Raw genomic sequence first — 22,373 nt, forward strand, 5'->3', positions numbered from 1 at the left:
TGTAGCACAGTGATCATATCTTCAACCTCGTTCGACGAATTATCCATCGAAAGATATGATTGATGCAAGAAGGGGCCATGAAACAGTCAATTGCTTAAGATATGATTCTAACGTTGGAAGCAAGGCAGAAACTAAGCTTCTTAGAGGGTCTTGTATGTTGAACATGTTTAATATGAATTCCACAATGTCCGAAAAAGCTAGTAAACCTCGTTCGGACTTGGATTTCTTTTGAGAAGTTTGAGGAGCAGCTTTATTATTTTTCTTATCTTTTTTGGGTAATGGTGGGAAGTTCCCGCTGCTGCCAGAGATTCGATCAGCACGAGCCTTCGGTTTCAGTTTTTCGTCCCCATTACCCTGGGAATTTGTCAATTTTCTGGAGGTGACTTGAGTTTGTTTACGGCGCACTTTCGGGGAGGGGCATTTTCTTTTTGATAATCCGTCCATTTTTGAAGGTGCGTGTACCACCGTAGAATCATAGAGGTAACTCTAAGACCAGAAGGTCCCGAAGAAACGTGCTCAACTTTTTGGCTCAGCTCTGGTACTATCTTCGGTCCCAAGCTAATCGATTCACCCCTCGAAACATAGCGAATCAAAACAAACATAGTGTAGTACTAGAATTTTGACTAGAATGGGGTACGTAATCGATTTTCTTGGGACCAATAGGCTAGTCATGTAGTGAGCCAATTTAAAATCGTTAGTTTCGTATTGATTGTTGGTAGAATCACCTTCATCGGATGAGTCAGAGTCCGATTTTTCAGCTGACAAAATCGAAAATTGGTTTGCATCTTGGACGGCTGATGCAGCCTTCACCATTTGAGCATACGTCTGCTTGGAGCGTCCAGAGATTGAATGCCGTTTTTAGGTTGCCAGTTATGTTGTTTTCATACATGAATTTGGTATTAATAAGTTGTTTTCTCCTGCTCTGGTAGGTTTGGATAGAGTTTCCCGCGTCCGATGCTGCCAGCTGGAATAATTTTCTCGAGTCAGGAGTGGTGGTTTGAGCGAACTGAAACGAACATCAAAATAGAACAAAACCTTTCAAGCATGCATGTATTTATTGGTAGGAGCTGTCACTTAGAGCATCACACAACTAAAAACGAATTTTTCCTGATGGATAGAAATTCATTTAATTTTTTATTTGTTTTAATAAATGCACCACAAGTGATCTGTCACTAGGTGACAGCCCTATTTGATTAGCTTTCACATTTATATTTCAAATACCTTAACTTTTCCACTGGTTTGATTGCATTAACGCATGTCAAAAGCAGCCATCTTGATGGCGATTGTAAAACATATATTTATAAGAAATAAATTTAAAAAAAACTGACGGGGAGAGAGGCAGAAAATATTGAGCAAGCACTGTATTCACACAAAATAAATTTCACTTTGTTGGCCAAATTCTCCCAGGTTTAGAGGACATTCGGAAATTTTTAAATAGGGATATTGAAATAAATTAAATCTCGTGGAATTTCGTTACATTACGTTAACATTGAAAAATTAAACTCGAAAGGACGAAACGAAATAAGAAAAGCGAAAAGTCTTCAAAATAGTCAAGCCCTGGAGTTATTATGTTTCGAACCAATTTTCTGACACCCTGTAAGAAGTATGATTTTTTAACATGAAAATCACGTTATTAGGTGTTTTTCCTAGAATCTGCGTAGAACTAGTATATTTAGTATTAAGAACCATCACTGCAACACTCGATGGTGATTACTAGTATAAGTGATTTGAAACACTGAAATTTCAGGATACGTATATGAACAAAAGGAAAAAAAAAAACCGACTACCGATTGATCTTCCCCACGCAAATCAACCTCATGAATAGCTGCTAATTCTGCGTCATCCGGTCGATCTTTCTAACAATCCAGCCTCGACTGAAATCCTAATTACCCTGTAAGCATCCTCTCAATTTATCAGTCTAATAATTGCAGTATCATTTTCAGCCGGTGCCGATCGAAAGGAAGCAACACAACCCGATCTGTCTGCAATGAGCCCAATCTCACGCTTCGAAAGAAAGAAGAAATAAACGACAAAAGCTGGGGAAAAGACGAAGAAGGGTAAGCAGAACCGAACCATACCAGTTCCCGTGCGTCTGTGGGTCCCAAGACAACGGACGAAACCGAGTGATCGCATATACACCCTCGCAACAGCCCCGGGTGGTTGTGGATGCCTCTTGCGCGCACGAGTCCCAAGCCCAAACCGAGAAGGCTGTGATGGAATCGGTATGGGAAAGCAGCACCAACATCTCCCATCTTCTCCTGTGTATGGGAAGGGTCATAAAACGAAGCATAAGAGCATAAATGCACACTCATACATAGTAGGCCCAACAGGTTCCCGCTGCCAGGTAAAGGCGGAGGTGTTCTCTTTTGCTCGTTCTGCTTGCTCTCCCTTCGAGTGGACCCCGGTCTTTAGTTAATCCTCTCGTTCTCTCTCTCCCTCTCTTGATTTTCTTGCAAAGCAGCTGAGAAAAAAGGCACAAAATACAAGTTTTCAGCTGTATCTTTTCCGCGCTGAATTGGCTGACTTGCTGACTTCGGAGAGTCCAACGACGGAGCAGGAGAGAGCAAGTGAATCGACGACGAACCAGCTTGCTTTGTTGCCGTGTGTTGGTTCCCGGCGATCCAAGCCCAGCTCGAACTGGAACTGAACACTGGCAGCAGGCCGCGCGCGAGTAAAAACCATCCAAGTGTCTATATCATAGAAGAGAAAAAGTCCGTGTATCAGTATGCAGCGCAATACGGTAGACAGCAGAACTACACGAACGACGACGACGACGACGACGGTGACGCGGAGTTGAGACCAGCAGTCACGGTCTCCGGTGCCAGAAAGTCACAAGTGTCTTGTTAAAAGGGTGCGCGCGCGAATTACCCAGTTTCCGGTTCCTCCCGGCAATCCAATTAGAATCCTGAACAATTGATCATTATCCTTCGGGTGAAGGTGTAGGTGCTTGCGGGTGTTAGTGTGTGTGCGCTAGTGTGTGCCGATTAGGTGCAGTGATTCTGGAAACATTCCAAAAGTGCCACAGGCGTGAGACATCTATTTGGCTAGGGCTGTTCTGGACGAAAGCTTATCAGTAGACGATAAGATTGTCAACAATTGTCGGAACCGTTTGTTGTTGCCGCTGTGTCTTACATGTGTGAAGAGGGGCATGCGCGTGGTAAATGTAAACAATTAGCAGTTACACGAGAGAACAAATAGACCTTGAAAGTGCGTCGGAAATCCTGGCGCTTCGGAGCACGAATCTTGCCCGAAGATTGACGAACCTTCCGAGTGAGAGTGTTAATAGGATTGTGTTACTCGACGGCGCTTGCGATGAGATCATAACTTGGTTCGAGAGCAGCCAAGTGATTAATTTCCATCAATTTCTGGTAGTTAATCCAAGCTTGATAAATACTCAAGCGTGCCGAGTTTGTGGTTGTTGATAAATGTTATTGGAAACCGTCGGCCAAGCGAACGTGATGGAGCAATCGAATGAGTCAGCCTCTGCTGCCGGGGCCACAGCGACCAGTAATGTGGCACGAAGTTCACAACCGGGTGATTTTGCAGCTGCCGCCGCGGTCGTGCTTTCGCTGCAGAACAACATGTTAACCAGTTTGCAACAGGCGGCCCTTATGCCAGCCAATTCTCCCGTTGCAGCTGCTTTCAACCTTCAGGCACTCGAGTCATATCTCACGTTGCAAAGAATCACCGGAAAGTCGGATGTGCTTCGACTAACTAACCGTACCCCGTTACCTTCGATGCCTCTGACCTCTTCGGCATCCACATGCACCTCCTCTTCCGTTACCAATGTAACAACCGCCTCGGACGATATGCTTATGGATACTCAACCTGCAACGGTGCACCAGTTGCTCCAGAACAATGAACTTTCTGATGAGCTTCCGGTTTTGGACCAGGATGAAGATCTCAATTTCGACGATCCAATGCATGATTCAACCTCCGACGGCAATTCCCTAGACAGTGGCTACCCCAGTTTAGTTCTAAATGCTGCCTTCCATCAGCAAATGAGTGCCGACAAGTTTAAAACTCTGGCGGCGGCATCATCATCTTCCAGTTCTGCCGCCGCCGTCGCAGCTGCAGCCGCCGCAGTAAGCTTTGTGACGAACGCTGCAGCTGCTGCATCGAAAAAATGTACACCTACGCCATCTGCGACCGTGACCACCCAAGCCCAGGGACATCAGTCCTCGGCCGTTGCCATCACCACGGCTGCCGCCAGTCAAAGACCCAAAAAGCAATTCATTTGCCAATTTTGCCAACGTCAATTTACGAAATCGTACAACCTGCTAATTCACGAACGGACCCACACGGACGAACGGCCATACTCGTGTGACATTTGCGGAAAAGCCTTCCGTCGGCAGGACCATCTACGTGATCATAGGTAAGCTGAGCCTGCCCAAACCGAAAAATTTCTTACTTTTTCAGGGCAACCCAGAAACCCGTAAAATCTATCTGACTGAAATATTTTCTCTTTACTCTCTCTTTTCACGCCGTCCTCCTTCCACTTCCTTCATCCTCTCCCCGCACCGAACACACCAAATTCCCATATCACACACTTTCTCTCTCTCTTACACACCTAGGTCTGCGTGAACCGAAACCGAAATGCATTCGTACTCAGAGACACACCTTTTATTTACGCACTTTATCACTTGTGACTTTTACGATCACTATTATTAATGCGCTTCACAACGGCGACGCACAAGAACCCGCGGGGAGATCGAGTTTTTAAATAGTTAGCTCTTTTTATAACGCTTTTAGAGTTGAAAGATGACCGATTTCAAGCATTAACTGGCAAACCGTAGATAAGTAAGAAGACGAAGGGAAGGGAAGTCCCTTGCTAACCGTACTGTTTAAGGATCGAAATTATGATTGTGATTTATTTTTTGTTAATTTGCCCTCTCATTCGTACTAATAAAGATTTTATTTTCTTGCAACGCGAAAAGCCTAGACTTTTAATCTGTCACCCGGCCCGCGGGATTTGAAAAATTATCGCTAGCCGCGCGGAAATTTATGACATTTTTGAACACCACTTTCCGCGTTCGGGAGTAGGTGTGACTAAAAGCGTTGCGTTAAAACAAAGCCGGGCCCCGTCGGACTTGCGCGGATTATGTAAATTTCGGAAGATAGACACGACCGACGCAGGAAAAAAAAGAAGATTTTCGGGCACTCGCGGACGGAATTTATGTTCCTCGCGATAAGCCGGGTGAGCTCGCGCAGCACCCGGTCGAGGACCCCGCGGGTACAAACAAATTGGAAGATTGCTGTCCGAGAGTTGAACAGCGCGCTGCTTTCTTCTCCAATACTCGGTTGCTGTTGTTGTTGTTGTTGTTGTTGTTTCTCGTTTGCTAATGATTCACCGTGATTAATCGCTGGATATGGGCTCGGCGTGGAACGATAAATAAAAGCTGGACTACGCGTGTGCGGAACCACGAACGGCGATGGCGCGGGTTGTTCCTTTGATAGATAAGCGCGCGAGGGTGATTCGGATTTTGACGCTTTTTTTTTTTGCGGCGCGGCCGGAATTATTGTTTTTTTTTCGTCGGGCGTCATAAAAGCGTGAATTACTGTCAATGCTTGGTGTTTGGTGTGTGATTTTCCACCGTTCCATTCCGGTGCGGTGGTTGTCAGTGTTGAAAGTTCAGTTTAGTGTGATTGTTGTCACGCGTTGTTCATGCGCTGCCTAGAGTCTGATATGATTGATAAGTTAAGGTAGGTAGACAATTGTGATATTAATTCGCTTTTGCTAATCTACTTGGCTTAACTTTTTGCAATTTACGCTTCTGTCTTCTTTTTTTATGATCTCTTTTCTTGTGTTTACAGAAAGTAATAAACGGAGAAATCACACTAACTGAACTAAACACAAACACATCATCCATCACATTTGACACCATGGTTCGAGCAGACTACTCCTTAACACCCATAATTCATTGATGCTAATTAGCTGTGATGTCCATTTCATTCCATCCTTACCATATCCCGCAATTAAATCCTTTTCATAAACTCACTACCGCTAAGAGGATAAAAAGTTTCTCTATGGCAGCCACCCACCAAAGTTCATTGATCTGTTGTATAGACTTCTCTGGCATTTTACATATGACGTCACTATGTATGAATAAAAAACCCCATTATTGTAGATTTCTTGCAGTCATCACGCCGAAATACGTTATGGTATCCAAAGAGCTCACCCCATTATTACACTCATACCTATCCATTTCCTTAAGTCCAGAGCACCCCTGATGTCGATCAATGGGCATTTTTTGGCAACCTTTGTTTTTGTTTACTCCTCGGATGACTTCACCTGGCTTGTGAAAGTTTCCTCTGATCCTGATTTTCCTGATTTGTGCAAACTCTACTATCATAGAGGTAACTCTAAGACCACTGGGTCCCGAAGAAAATCATTATTATTTTTGGCTCACTCAGTACCAGAACAACGGTTCCAAGCAGTCCCAAGCTATTTCACTCACCCCTGCATGTTCTGCATGAATCCACACACCCCTGATGTTATCTGTCAAACTTTCATAGCGAATCAAAACAAACATAGTGTAGTAATAGAATTTCAACTAGAATAGGGTACGTTAATCGTTTGTTTGGGACCAATAGGCTACTAAAGTGGTGAGCCAATTTAAAATCGGTAGTTTCGTATTGATTGTTGCTACTATGCTCGATAGGTAGACGGTTTGACAGTTAGGTAGATTTTGATTTCAGTCTGCGTAACTCTTCTAAAGTCTGTTCCATTTAGAATTTGGCCGCAGGTCATTTTTCCAAGGGGAAATAAAATACAAAAACGCTAAAAGTATCATTTTGTAGGATTTTTATTAAGCTTTAAGGGAAAAATACAAAAAATATTCGTCAGATTTTCGGATGAATTTTCGAACTTTTCGCGGAATAGACGAGATGAACTTTTGTTCATGTACTGAAAAAAAAATTGACACAACAGCGGGGCCCTGTTTACTAAAAATGAACACATGAATAATGTTCGCGTAACATTTCAAAAGGGCCTATCAACTTTTGTAAATAATTTATTAGGTCCTTTTCACGAGAAACGAAGTACGCCCACGCAAACCAAGACCACTATCGGGAAAGGGAGAATTTCCCCTACCCGATGGTGTTGTTAGTTTGCGTAGGCGTATTCGGTTCGCGCGAAAAAGGCTTAACAAATTTTGTGTACAAAAGTTGATTGGCCCGTTTCAAGTGTTACGTGAGAATTATTCATGTGTTCATTTTTAGTAAACAGGGCCCCGCTGTGGTGTCACTTTTTGTCGAGTGAGTGAACTCAAATCCATCCGTGCACTCGTCTATACCTCTCATCATGTCTTGCACAGTAGTACCATAGAGGTAACTCTAAGACTAGTAGGTCCAGAAGAAATGTGCTGAACTTTTTGGCTCAGCTCTGGTACTATCTTCGGTCCCAAGTTAATCGATGCACCCCTCGAAACATAGGAAAATCCACGAACCCCTCATTTTATCTCTCAAACTTTCATATCAAATCAAAACAAACATTGTGTAGTACTAGAATTTCGATTTGCTTGGGACCAATAGGCTAGTGAAGTAGTGAGCCAATTTAAAATCATTTGTTTCCACCGTTTGGTAGTACTATCAACCTCATCTACCATCCTTTTCCACCACTTCTACAAATCAGATGCTGTTTTGATTGTTTTGCCAATTTGCGCTTGATAATTGCCCAAAAAATTTCAATGGGACGAAAATGTGGACAATTTGGTGGATTGACACTTTTCTCAATAAAATTTACATTATTCTGTCTATACCATTCTGGCTGAGTCAGGCCAGAGCTTTACGGGACCTTCGTGTGATTGAATTATGTTCTGGAGACACTCCTCTTTGTAAAGTTGTCCATTCATAGTCGCTCCAGTGATGAAAACCTTTGTTTTCTTTCCGCAACTGATGCCTTGTCAAATCATCAACTTGTGAGCGATTTTATCTGCAAAGACAAATTTTAATTTATCCGGAGCATTTCCCTTACGTTTAGCAAAGTGAAATTTTTGGCCCGGGATTTGTCCAAAGTCCATTTTTACGTAAGTTTCATCGTCCATCACAATGTGAGTGTGCAGAATTTTTTCACTTTTGTCCCGTTCCATCTTCGATAACTTTTAAACAAGTATATGAATCCTAATGGAATTTTCACTACTAAATGAACAATCCTTCCGGATCGAAACGCTGTCAATAGTTTCTTGCTACGGCCAAATACTAACTGGAACAGACTTTATAGACTTCTCTGACTTTTGTGAATTTCTCAAGTATTAGTGCAGAACTTTGGGAAAATTCAAAGATTGTCTTGCACTAATACAAAGTTCTGCACTAATACTTGTGCATTTCACAAATGTCAGAGAAGTCTATTATCAACTCTGCGTAGCTCTACTATTATCAACTTATCGAGTAAACAATTACTTCAGCAATTGGATGCTGCTCGCTGACGTCACAAATGACCGCGATGAACTCGCATTCATCACTTTGACATCCAGTTCTGGTTTGTTTAACTTTGCCTGTTAGTCGATTCAAGTGGAGTCGAGGTTTGAAATAAAAAGTTCCGAAGGATATGTTATCCGACTATGTTATTTAAAAAATATTATTCTCTTAAAAAATCTATTTATAAATAGAATCCATTTTCTATAGTCCATGTATACAAACCACCGCCCGGTGTCAAAAAAGTGAGGTCAACCCAAGGGGTAGAACACTCCACACAGTGTGCCAAAACACTACTTGGGCATACCTGGGCACACTCATTGGCACTGTTTGGCACTGTTTGGCACCCATGGTTTGAAATATGCATGAACTTAAAAGTTACTGGCAACACTGTGTTGTGACCGTGAATTTCCAACAACGCCCGCCAAGGATCAGCACACATTCCAAGAAACATTTATCGTTTTATGAAGTACTACAAGGCTTCTATAAAACAACATTAATAAAACCCTGGTCAAGATAGCTTTGCCTTGATTACATCCACCAAAATCTCATTAAGACTAGAATCTGTCTAGTTGGAAATCATTTTTAAAAGTACTGCGTCTATTCAGATAATCCTGCATTTCTCCATAAGTTTATGAAATATTTCTTGAATATTATGAAACATTCCTTAAAATCTCTAAAGCTCCCTGAACTTTTCTGCACAAGACATAAGTTTTCGTTCTTCCATGTTCCCTAAATTTTCAAGAAGGAAATTTTCTAACGTTTCATAAGTTAATCTGATATTCATGGAAATTCCCTAAAGACCCCGTAATATTCCAGACATTTTTGAAACAATCCTGAAATTCTATCAATTTTCCATAATTCATCGGAACTTCTTGAAAGCTCCCGTAGTTAATAAATTGTCCTGCTATAAAGATGTGTGGAAATCAAATGAATGTGCCTGAAAATATCAAAAAATCTCTGTAGTTCTCTATACTTCCTGAAGAACTCAGAACTTTTTTGAAGGTTACGAAAGTTCTCTGAGTTTCTAGTTAAGTCAATTGAGTGTTACTGAGGTACTCTGATCATCTCTGATGTTCTCGAAGCTTCATGGAATTTTGCAAAATTCGCATGAAGTTCTTCATCTGTAGATTTTCCCTGAAAATTTCTTGACTCCTGTATAATTACGTAAACATTATTGAAGTTTTCTTAAATTTTCAGGAGTTCTCAAAATTTCCCTGAAATGCCCGGAATTCTTATGATCAAATCCCGTTCACGAATGTCGGGCTACTTTGAGGTCGATGCCGGTGTTAATCATCCATTCAGGGTCGGCCTTGAAAGTTAATCAAAGTTGGAGCTTACCGCCATTAAAGATTGTCGAAATTTTCCAGCAATTCATGAAGCCATCTTGAAGTAATTGGGACTGTCCTTAAGATTTCTGTGCTAGACTGAAGATATCTAGACCTACATAGCTAAAAAAAAGTAGTGTAAATTTCCGTTACTATGATGCACATAAATGGAGCGTCATATATCATACAAATTTAGATTATAGATCGTGTAAATTTATGAGACATGTCATACAATATCCCATATATTGCATGTAACTGTCCACTTTTGTTTGAAACATTTCTTGCAAGTTGCTAATTTACGTGAAAAGGAAGTTTACATGTATGAATGTTTGCATGCATGGATGTTTACATAGCCAGTAAAATTCAGAATTTTTTGGTGTGTAGCTCGTGTGAGGTTCTTGGAATTTATATAAAGTGTAAACTGTTTTCCTCAAGTTTTTTGGAGTTAGCTGAAGTTTTCTTTACTTGACTGAAGTTCTTAGAACTTTATAAAAGTCAACTTCGACTTATCACAATTCCCCGCATTTTTGCTGAAAAGTACGAACAAATCAATTGTAATAGAAGATTTTTCACTGATGGATCACGCATAAATGGATCCACTGGCTTCGGTGTCTGCAATGACTACTCAACCGCCTTCCGGAAACTTCAGGAACCTTGTTTCGTTTATGTTGCTGGGGATGAATTCCGACATGCCCACAGACCGTTACAATCTGGACAAAATCGTGGATTGCTCAGCGTGAAGGCTTCGGAATCGTGACTTATCAACTGAATGAGTTGGGCGATGAAGATCCAGAATACTACCGTTATTTTGTGAGAATGACAAAGCAGGATTTTGATTATGTCCTGGAGAAAGTTTCACCGGTTACTACCAAGCAGGATACCAATATGCGCATGATCTGGAACATCCGTTAAAGTGGCCAATTCATGAAACTTATCTTAGAACTCTTCGTTTTTTTTTTTGCAAAACCATTCATTGACATCTTATTAATATGAATTCGAAGTTGTGATCGGAAAATTGACTCTTGGGTCCACGAAATTGCCTTTCAGAGGATCAAAATCATCCCTTAAAGAGGTAAAATCATGGAACTGATCCTACACAGTTCGAAAAAGTAGTGTAAATTTCTGTCACAATGATGCACATAAATGGAGCGTCACATATCATACAAATTCACATTGCAGATCGTGTAAATTTATGAGTCATTTAATGAAACATTCTAAATATTGTGTGCAACCATCCATATTTGTAAGCAATATTTCTTGCAAGTTGCTAGTTTACGTGAAAAGGAAGTTTACATGCTTCAATTTTTGCATGCATGGATATTTACATCACCATTAAAATTCATAATTTTTTGGTGTGTAGAGCTTTTATGATCGTTCGAAATCACTGATAGATGTCTCATCAGAATAAAATGGGAGTTGTGACCACCATTGGGACCACGAGATGGTCCTTTTTTTTCAAAACCACTCATCGGCATTTTATCAGAATCAATTTGGGTTATGACTAGAAATTTTACTTTGGGGACCAGTGCACAAAGGTCCCCAAGGCGTATTTAGGAAGACAAACATATTTGCGTCCAAACTGTCACTTTAAGGTATATGGAGTATTTTGGAAAGTTTCTTCGTATTTTTGGCCAATTTTTTTATGTTAGTGAAATTAGCATGGTCCATAAAATTGGTGAATTGAAAATACAAACTTTTTCAATATTTGAGAAAGACCAATGCAGTGTTCTAAAAAGTTGTAAAATAATCAATTTTAATCAATTTTGCTTAAAATATCAAATTTCTTTCTCTTATGGTTCATTACTTATGATTATTTTAAACAAGCAGGTTAGGGTGGCCCCTAGAAATCAGCTTTCTTTAAATATTATTTTATAAGTTCATTTCTCGTAGAAACTTTGTTTAAAATACTTTTTTTTAACTTTATTTGAAAAGTTATAGTTATTTTTGGTAAAATATTTGACTTTTTTAAATAAAATAAAATACACTAAACAAAAAAGGCTCTCACCGTTTTTCTCCAAATGTAAAGAAAAACACGATCTCTCAAATTAAATCCAAAGTTTGAAAACCGGTTTGCTCCTTTTAGAGATATTGACAATTAAAAAAAAAATCGAAAAATATATCCATTCATTTTCTAATCAAAAGAGATAGCAATATGGTTGCGTCATCAATATGCGTCATCATAAGTTCATAATGTATCCAAAACAACAGTTTTAGGAGAAATGAACGTATAAAAAGTTATTCAACTAAATCTGTTTTTAGGGGCCACCCTAACCTGCTTGTTTAAAAAAATCATAACTCATGAACAATAAGAGATATAAACTTGGTGTATTGAACAAAAATGCTCCGAATTGATTATTATACAACTTTTTAAAACATTGCATTGGTCTATCTCAAATAATGAAAAAGTTTGTGTATTCAATCCACCAATTTTGTTGATCACCCTAATTTCACTAACAAATAAAGATCGGCCAAAAATATGAAGCAACTTTCCCCAAGACTCTATGTACCTAAAACTGATGGTTTGGGCGCAAACATTTTTGTCGTCCTAAATACGGCTTTGGGACTTGAGCAGTGGATGGTCTTCCGAAAGATCCGAAACATCCGTAAAAGTGGTAAATTCATGAAACTGATCCAACAACTCCGTATTATTCGAAAACTCTCATAGACGTCTTTTAATTATGAATTCTGAGTTATGATCGGAAAATAATCCCTGGAGACATCATAAACGCTCCCCTGGAAGGTAATAGACGTCTCTTCAGAATATGACTGGAAAATGGACCCCAAGGTCCATTGGGTGGTGCTCCAGAATATCCGGATATTATTATTATTATCCGGATAAAAATTGTGGATCGTTCAAGAAAACGGATCTCAGCACTCTACGGTTTTTTTTTTGAACTGCTCATAGACATAATTTTTCAAGTTATCATCACGGATGATTTCTAGGTGGTATTTAAGTGTTTAATAACTTCTAGGTGCTTACTGCCTTTTAACGGAATTGTTGAATATTATTCCTTAGAATTCTTGGATTTTTTTCTTTTGACTTCTTAGAGATCTTTCTTTGGAGTTTGGGACTATATTTGATGTTTATAGTCTTAATTCATCACATTAAAATTTAATTAATAAGCCATTTAAAAATACCCAAGTAACATTTTAAGTTTTATCAAATACTACAAAGCTACTATAAAACAACATTCATAAAACCCTGGTCAAGACTGCTTTGCCATTGATGCATCCACCAAAACCTCATTGATGCTAGAATATGTCTAGTTGGCCCACTCTGGAAAAGGTTCTGAAGGGTATATTTTCAAAGCTCTTCAAGATTGATTTACTGCAAAATGGTTGTACGATAAACGCATTGAGATCCATTTCAGAACCGTATTTAAGCTACAATAAAAGCTATTTGGCAAGAATTAAAACCATTTTTCAAGCCATTTACCCAAGCTGCTTGCTAAGTTCACTAGAAAAACAACAATCAAGATAAAAAGGATTCATAAATATCATCCAATCTTATCAAAATAATTAAAATGAAAACTGATCGTATAAAAATCCTGCCGAATTTATCTTTCGATAGTTGCACTGTGCGATTCAGCGTTCTTCCAGGCAATTCTCTCCCGATGACTTGGAAGCAGTTACCCAGAAAGAGTTCACAACATTTCGCATTTCGCACAGCTGTAACCTCGATCATTCCCGAAAAGATCTCCTTCTTCCGGATGGTTGTGGAAGTGCACCATCAAACTATGCAGGAATGTACGGTTGAATGAAGTTTTTCCAAGTGATGATCCTTTCACCGAATTAAATCGCAGCTATGGATCGGAAACCAACTAGTGTCCGCTAACTGACAGTTTCAGTGGTTTGCTGTCGGTACTGACGCAAGTTATTCCGATCTTCATCTATTCGCAAGGACTGGAGAAGGCTGGTCTGTTTTCAGACTGTTTTGACAATGTTTTATGAACTTGAGGACCACGCTCACTTCACTCTTCTCCACCAGATGCTCAGTCGTTGATGGTACTCGTTCCGCCGGCCGTGCTGGTTCTTCTAAAGAACTAAATTTTACTGAAATCGACTTCGCTTGAATTTTTCCTCCAACTTCGTTTATCCTTAGAGATATCCTTGTCATAAATTTGGTTTTTATTCACTATGAGGATCCATCCTTAAAGTTCAATTTGTAAACAGAGGAGATTTTATGATACACTTTTAAAAGCCTAAAAGGCAACAATATATGCACTTTACTCTCATTTAAAACCGAATGGTTTAATGATTGCTTTTTAATGATGGAACAGGTTATTAGAGTATTTTATCAAGGCATTAATAAAAAAATTGCTAATGAAGTTTATGACTGATTTTTAGAACAGTTTTATGGCGGGATTGAGAACTACTTTAAATTTAATTTTAAAACAAGACAGTTTTCCGATTTCTCGTCAGACTGTAAAAGGTTTTTAAAACAGCGAGAAGGTGAACTACTAAGCAGGAACGGTTTACACTGTGAAATGCTGTATTTAAACTAAATGGATTATTCATTGCCATTATAAAACCATCATAAATCAGAGTGGATGCCAAATGATTGCAGAATTGTTACTTGGGTACCGTCTTATTGAGTTATTATTCATATTAATTTATGAGTGGTAATTGTACCCAATACTGACATAGATTTACTGCTGTTTAAAATGTTACTTAAAAATTATGGATTTTTGGCTCCGAAAAGTGTCACACACGACTGAGCCTAGTAAATAAACGAACTAGTAAAAAAACGGTCTCGTTAGCGATTTTATCCCAAAAAATTTTTCATCTAAGCTCCCGTTTTGATGACTGTACCTTTTACCTTCAGTTTCCTCTGCATAATTGCCAAGTAGTTTCCATTGGGCCTTAACTGGGGACAATTGGGTGGATTGAGGGTTTTCGAAACAAACTGGACTATGTGGTCATTGTACCATTGTTGTACTTGCTGGCTGTAGTGACAACTCGCAAGATCCGGCAAAAATGTCACCGTATCGTCATGTGGCTGGGTGAAGGGCAGAATTCGCTTCTGGAGACATTCGATTTTGTAAACCTCTGAGTTCATAATTTTCTCAGTTACGAAAACCTTTGTCTTCGGGCCGCAGCTCTAAATTCCCTGTCAAATCATATATTTGCTTACAAACAAATTTGAATCTGCCAGGGACACCTCCTCGAGCCTTCGTCTTGTAAAATGTTGCTCTTGGAAGCTGTCCGAAGTCGGCCTTTACATAGGTTTCATCATCCATAAGTATGCACCCACCGGACTTGGTCAGCAGGTTGTAATACTGCTTTCGAGCACGGGTTCTAGCTATGGTATTCTGCTTGAGCGATCGATTTGGTTGCGTACTGGTGCGGTATGCCTGTAAGCCTTCGCGGTAGCGAATTCACTGTACTGCCTTGGGCCTCCCATACATTTAACTCAAATCGTGATCGGACAAACCTGGGTTGCTTCTGACGGACCTCAATACCTTTCCATAGAGCAGACCGTTGGTAGTTCCACTTCGGCGTTTACTTTGAGGCTTACGATTCGTCGTCAAGGTTTCCCTGTACGTTTTGAGCACATGCCATACGGAGTTTCTAGGAAAATTCAACACTTTATCCAGCTTGGACTATACACGATTTTTTTTCTACGCTCCTCTTGCATGGTTACTGTCTCCAAAGCAAGAGCGTTTTATGAACTGAAAAAATACACTGTTATTGTTATTATTATTGTCATCAAATAGACGTCAAATGCTTTCGAAAACGTCCAGTAGGAGCGTTGTAATAAGCAAAAGAGTTTGTTCCATTACTAAGTGGGCCATGGTTTATGAGGCATACAATGCGCTGTGATGTTACACAGTAACACAATAGTCGAATGATTCAACCCATGTAAATGCAACACAAATTTCTCTTACATCCAATTGGAATTATTACATCCTCTGCATACAATAAATGTAATGGCAGTTATTGGAATGGACTGCAGTTTAAAGCCAAGTTGTTCCAGAATGCATATTTTCCTACAAAACTTTCACAGGAAACAGACTTGGTTTGGAAAATAAGCTAGCATAAAATTACAACATAATTTAATAACCTTCCGGCGACCACAGCACAGAATCTGTTCAAACGACTGAAGTTTCGTCAATATTTCCATCAATATGTTCATGTCAATATTTTCAACAATATTTTCGGGGGGTTATCAATTCAGGGTCCTCACCAACATTGTGATATCCGATGGAATATTTGGAGTCAAATTACAACCCCCTTAACAAAAGGTGCTGAAGAGCAGGCCCCATCTGCTGGTAAAGTAAAACAGAAGGGGAAAATGAGGGGAAATATTGAAACATGAAATCAAACTGTTTTGATTTTGCGTCAAAATGCTTATCAATATATTCGTCGTAAATATTTGCATCAGTATGTAGCTCTTCAGATACGAGCTCTAGGATATTTTAGATCGACTATTACATTCGATTATCAGCAATGCAGATCTCTGAGATCATATCATCTTTCTCTTGATAGAGAATGATTATTAAATTTGAATTTTTTTTTAAATAAATTGCAATTGAAACTTCTTATGATAAAGGTTATTGAGATCTAGGTCATCAATTTCACTATAAGCCTGTGCTTTCATATTTTTCCTCTGTATTTAGCCTTAGAATGCTCAACTTCGCTGACAAAGTAAATCATGGCTCACAAAGTAATGGAACAACATCATTTTGGACTATTTCGGATTTGAATTTACGGATTTGAAAACAGTTTTCACTCAAGTGCATACTATTCCTTATTTTTAAGAACAAAATATGAAACGAATTATTCGTCATGGTTTCGAAGGAATTTTCGAACTTTTCCCTTAATACGACCCATCAAGCGGCGCCCAACGGTCTCGGATAACAATTTTATCCCAAAAAATATTTCATCTGAACTGCCGTTTTGATGACTGTACCTTTTACCTTCAGTTTCCTCTTCATAATTGCCAAGTAGTTTCAAATGGGCCTGAACTGGAGACAATTGGGCGGTAAATATTTGCTACGATTGACAATACTTTTTAGAATTGAAAAATATGTTTGCCCGTGTGGTACTTGCTTTAAAATTCTCGGTTGAATGTATGAAGTTTAATACCCTTTTGAATAGCGATGTTCTAGGCTGTTGAACTTCATACTGAAAGAGTTGATGTAGCTTAGCAATCTTTATTATAATGGAGAACTTGTCACGACTATTGAGTCATTTTGTTGATTACCTGTAATGTTTCCAAATGTTCTCAATGTTTGAGCTTCATACCCGTGGGAAAATGTCTTCAAGGTAGAAGAGGATGAAAAAGCTCAGAGCCACCAATTTCCAATAAATTCTATCTATATCGTAACTTCTTGACAAAAAGTTGATCCACTCCAGTTCGTTGGGCATTGGCAAAATTAGCAAACCCACAAACAAAAGGTCACAAACTGACATGCACGATCATGTGAGTTGTCGATAAGAAGGTAAAGAACCTGCCCGAGTTTGATGCCACGCAGTCACTTTGTGCGGTGATCGTCGAAAGGGGCAGGAGGCAGTTTATGCGGGATGATCTCCCGTGGCTCTCCGCCTCCCGCCGAGAGTCCCGCAAAAGGCACGCGAGAACAAGCACGTCAGTTCTGGTTTTCAGCGTCGTCGTCGTCGTCGTGTATATGAATATAATAAAAATCAAAAACATGTTTCCGTTCCGCGTTCTTTTTTGTGTGTTGTGTTATCCGTGTTGAGGTATCGCGTCAACACGGGAAAAAAGAGCGATTTCAAAAGTGATCTCCGCAGCCGGCCGGTCGTTGCGCGTGTGTACAGTTCGCAGATATCTGCATCCAATGATCCCGAACTAAAACCGCATGACCGTTGCCTCTTTTTGGCCGGTCGTAATTGGCGCAGCCATGGGCGTACAAAGGGGATGTTCTGAACAACAAGTCTTGAATTACACCCACCCTGGTGCACATCAATGCTTCTTGAAGTCATCGTCGTCATTGGTCGGCTGTCATCGCCAATTCGAGCCATCCAAGCCGTTGTACCACCCGATCGACACCTAGGACACAGAGTCGGAAAGCGTTGAAACGCGACCATCCGGTTGTTAGCCTCAAAGTTCCGCGTCTTTTGCTCTTGCGGAGATCTTTTGCATTTTTTCGTAGGTCCCTCCTCCAATCTCCTTCTTCCCAACAGAACTGCCGCCGAAAAGCAACGGCATTCAGCGCAACGTTGACGATGAGATGACTAGACAATTGATGAAATCAATATAAAAATATTATGTTTTTATTCATCCGACATCTGTTAATGCTTAATCTTTGATAAAGATGAAATATAAGAACGAAGCGAAGACGGAACTGAAATAACTCCGGCGCACACGAACACGTGAGATGGTGTGACGGACGGACGGTCGCTCGGATGGATACATTAAATGATTTCTCCGTTTCTTCTTCCAAAATCCATTGTCTTACTCACACTTGGCGCATCGCTGCTAACCTTTACGATTTCTGCTTGGCTTTAACATTTTTTTTTTTCGTAAAATTTATTGTGTTTTATGTTTTCGTTCAGAACTCGGCATTTAATATCTTCATTTTTTTCTTCTTCTCTCTTCCCCTCGGATTTCCCTTGCCGAAAAAACTGATCGCAGATACATCCACTCCAAGGAGAAACCCTTCAAATGCCTGGAATGCGGAAAGGGATTCTGCCAGTCGCGGACGTTGGCCGTTCACAAGATCCTGCATATGGAGGAATCCCCCCACAAGTGTCCCGTGTGCAGCAGGAGCTTCAACCAGCGATCGAATCTTAAGACACATCTGCTGACCCACACCGACATCAAACCGTACCACTGTGCGTCTTGCGGTAAGGTATTCCGACGGAATTGTGATCTACGAAGGCACAGTTTGACGCACAATCTGGGAGCGACCGGCCTGGGCGGAGCGGATGGGCAGCTGGACATGGCAGGAAGTTCCTCGTCGATGGGTGGTGCCAGTGACTCTGAGACCAACACGATCGATCTGATGGCGTTGGCCGGGGTGGATTGAAGTAAGTTGACGGAATAGTGCAATGTTATTGTCCTATTTAATTGGAATCGATTCTAGATTAGGGAACGTTGACATTTAGTGAGATAGGTTTTACTCGACGCAGCGAGGTTCGTCGCTTGTACTTTATTGCATTTGTAGAAATCTTTTGTCATACACTTAATGGTTTGCGATGGTTCTCTCGCGTTTTGATCAATGTCATGGTGTTTGATGTAATGCATTTGGTTGATATAGGATTTTTAAATGGAGCCTACACGATTTACTCGTCTGCAATTTTTGGTAGGGTCCTTCTTTACTAAAACTTTGATATCCATTTGATTATCCCTAGTCAAATGACGATAATCCTGGCCAAAATAAGATCAGGTTTCTTGATTGTTTTGCATTCAGGTTGACGATAGTTTTGCATTCACTAGATTCAGTTTACATTTACTAGTGTAGTTGTGACATAATTTTGGCAAAACATTCAAATGATCCTAATGAGTTTTAGAGGAGCGTTTGGTATGGTTCACGGACTACACAGAAAAAAAAATCTGAATTTCAACTATCGCGTAAAATCAGTTTTATTTTGTCCTATACTTGGCATAAACAGCAAAATCGTTTACAAGCTTGCATATAATATTGCTAATTTATGCAATATTGTGCTTAAATTTACACGAAATATCGCATAAATTTATGCCAAGTCTAGCGTTAATTTTATGGGCGCTATATCTCGCAGAAATTTGCATGATATTTTAGGTAGATTATGGTAGTGTGCCAAGAACTGCAAACAAGACCTGTGGATTTTATTAAAAAAAAGGCTGCAGGACTTCGGGGGTTAGCTTAATGAACTTTCATATAAGTCTGAAGCTTTTGGAATAGAGCCACTGTCCTGTGATTAAGCTCGGTAGCATCTCAGAGAGGTTTTCATAATTGCATAGGTAGGTACGGAGTGGACTTACATGACAATTCTAGGGATGTAATTCTGGGATTTTGTGCTGTTAATTCTGGATCTGAATTTTATTCTGGTGTTCTTTGAATCCCATGGCGATATTCTCTGAATATTTCTATGCTTCGTATGTCGAGATGCCTTGAACCACATGTTACAGCTTTATAAATCTCATACTGTTTCTTATTCTGGGATTTCCTTAAGTTTGCATTTCATTCTTTGATAAACTGGATTCTCTGGTATTATCTACCCAGCAAAAATTCTGAATTTTAATTATGATGTAAACATTCCGTAAACGTAAACTCGTATTTCGTTTCACGCAAACGAGCAACTTGTAGCATTTTTTTATGGTGTTATGATCAAAACTTGGTCAAACAAGAATGCGTGTAAATTGATTTAATTTTTTTTTATAAAAATGTCAAATTATTTTTCTTTTTAAAAATAATATAAAATATAATATTCAAAATAAAATGCAGAAAAAATATTCAGCTAAGCTTCCATTTTACCGAATCCGAATTGCCAGGCCTTTCGTTTAACTTCTGCCATAAGATTATCCACTTTGTTTGCCGCAGAGCAGAACAACAATTTTTCGGGTCTTTTTCAGGTTCCGCTTGACGATGTCCCAATATTTTTCGATTAGAAGGAGCTCTGGCGTGATGGGAGGGTCCTCCTACTTCTCCACATAGTTGGCGGAATACCGCTCCATGCCAGCATGCCAAATCCAGCCAAAACAGCACGGAACAGTAGTGTTGCTCCTTGGGGGCGACCCCGGCGTAGTGGTTAGCATCCATACCTATAACGCCAAAGTCACGAGTTGAAATCTCACTACCGGACAAGTCACGAATGACTCAAGAGCGTTAAAGTGACTATAATAATAATAAAAAAATAGTGTTGCTTCAGGAAAGGCACACGTTTTTCCAGACACTCGTTCACATAAATTTCCTGGTTGACGGTCCCGGTTTCAATGAAAATGTCGCTTTTTAAGCTACGGGTAAAGGGTGTACCGTTTAAAATTCGCACACACAAAATTCATTCTTAAAATTTGAGTTTTTATCCGATTATCACCAAATTTTCAGGGCGTAAAAAGAAACAAAAAAAGTTAGTTTTGCATCATTCATTTAAGGTGATATTCTAAGGAAGCCTTAGCGTGAAACTTTAAAGGCACAAATGTCAGCTTCCACAAAACATACAAATTTGAAATTGCTACTCCTTGTTTGCTGTGCTACTACAAACAGAGAGTAGCAATTACAAATTTGTATGTTTTGTGGAAGCTGACATTTGTGCCTTTGAAGTTTCACGCTAAGGCTTCCTTAGAGTATCACCTTAATTTATTTCGCCTTTATATCCAAATGCGCGAACTTTGGCCTTAACCCCAGCCATAAGGTTCTGCACGACCTCAGAATCGACAGTTTTTTGCATATTAACCCATACTTTCTCCATTTCTTCTACATTCTTCTCCACTTTAGGTCATTTTAGAAGGTGCTCCTTCATAATGGCCCAGTATATTGGGCGCAGTTCTGGAGTGTTTGAGAGGTTCAGATCAGTTGGCACGAAATTGACATCATTCGCTTTATACCACTCTAGCACGTCCTTCGTGTAGTGGCATGATGCCAAATCCGTCGGACCGTCGTGAGCCTTCAGGTGAGGGAGAAGCCGCTTTTGGAGACACTCTTCTAAATACACCTGTCCATTCATGGTGCTTGCGGTAACGAAAGGTGTACTCCGCTTTCCACAAATACAATTCGCTTGCCGAATTAAGAACACCTTGGCAAACTTCGACATCTTCTGTGTCCGGAGGTTCTCGGGAACATCACAATTATCCTTCGCAGTCACATACAGGATTCCTGGAATCTGGTCGAAGTCCGCCTTCATATATGTCTCGTCATCCATTACGCAGCAGTGTGGTTTCGAACAACTTCCGGCACGGCTTTTTGTGACCGTATTCTGTAACCTTAAACGTACGTAGTCCAGCTCGAGTTTTGGTATTCTGCACGAAAGTCTTCCTCACATGCAACTTTTTAGCCACGTCTCGAACTGAGGCGTTCGGTTTCCGTTTAAAGGCCCCAGCCACGTGTTTGTGATCGTTCTCGTAGACCTGGTGGCTTTTTCCGGATCTTCGGTTCCGATCAACAGTCAGGCGTTCTTTGAACCGTTTTATGATACCAGACGCCGTGGAATTCGAGATTCTCAACTTTTATCCGATGGCACGATGCGACAGATCCTTATTCTCGAAGTACTCGTGCAAAACTTTTTCGCACACGCACTGTTCTTTCGTCGCCATTTTGAAAACTTGTGTGCACCTGATGAAATCAACAGTATAAACAATACACATTTAACAATGTCTACGCAAAATTTTAATTATTTTACCAAACGGATCAAAAGCTAGAGCAATTTGAAAGTGTGCATATTTTAAACGGTACACCCTATACAGATAACCTGCCAAACTAGATATTTCTTAGCGAACTTCGACAGTTTCATATCCTTGAAAATTTCTGCCACCTTTACCCTTCCAGTTGCCGTATAAAACTCCAGCCCAGGAAGCTGTTTGAAGTCTGTCTTGCGTGGAAGTAGTTTGGATTTTCGCAATGCGCATGCAAAATGTCGATGCGTTGCTCCACTTGCTTGGACGCCATTTTGATAACTGAAGAACAAATGTCAAAATTTAAATAGAGGCATCATTCTGCACACATAAACCTACAAAACGAGGGTTGTTTA

General features: G+C 40.0%; 1 protein-coding gene across 1 annotated transcript; it reads left to right on the plus strand.

The window, feature by feature from the left end:
- Positions 1-2,479: 2,479 nt before the first annotated feature.
- On the plus strand, positions 2,480-18,751 carry sob (sister of odd and bowl). The gene is made up of 2 exons (XM_065220179.1): positions 2,480-4,375; positions 18,343-18,751. Exons 1-2 carry the CDS (start codon positions 3,426-3,428, stop codon positions 18,734-18,736), a joined length of 1,344 nt encoding a protein of 447 aa, XP_065076251.1. The 5' UTR covers positions 2,480-3,425; the 3' UTR covers positions 18,737-18,751.
- Positions 18,752-22,373: the final 3,622 nt, after the last annotated feature.

Source organism: Ochlerotatus camptorhynchus, unplaced genomic scaffold (genome assembly GCF_037179485.1).
Source record: "Ochlerotatus camptorhynchus isolate MF236.1 unplaced genomic scaffold, CSIRO-AGI_Acam_v1.1 ptg000117l, whole genome shotgun sequence".
Lineage (NCBI taxonomy): Eukaryota > Metazoa > Arthropoda > Insecta > Diptera > Culicidae > Ochlerotatus > Ochlerotatus camptorhynchus.

Coding starts and splice junctions, on each gene's coding strand:
- sob (XM_065220179.1), top strand. CDS start 3,426: ATGTTATTGGAAACCGTCGGCCAAGCGAACGTGATGGAGCAATCGAAT. Junction 4,376..18,342: donor GACCATCTACGTGATCATAG/GTAAGCTGAGCC, acceptor AACTGATCGCAG/ATACATCCACTCCAAGGAGA.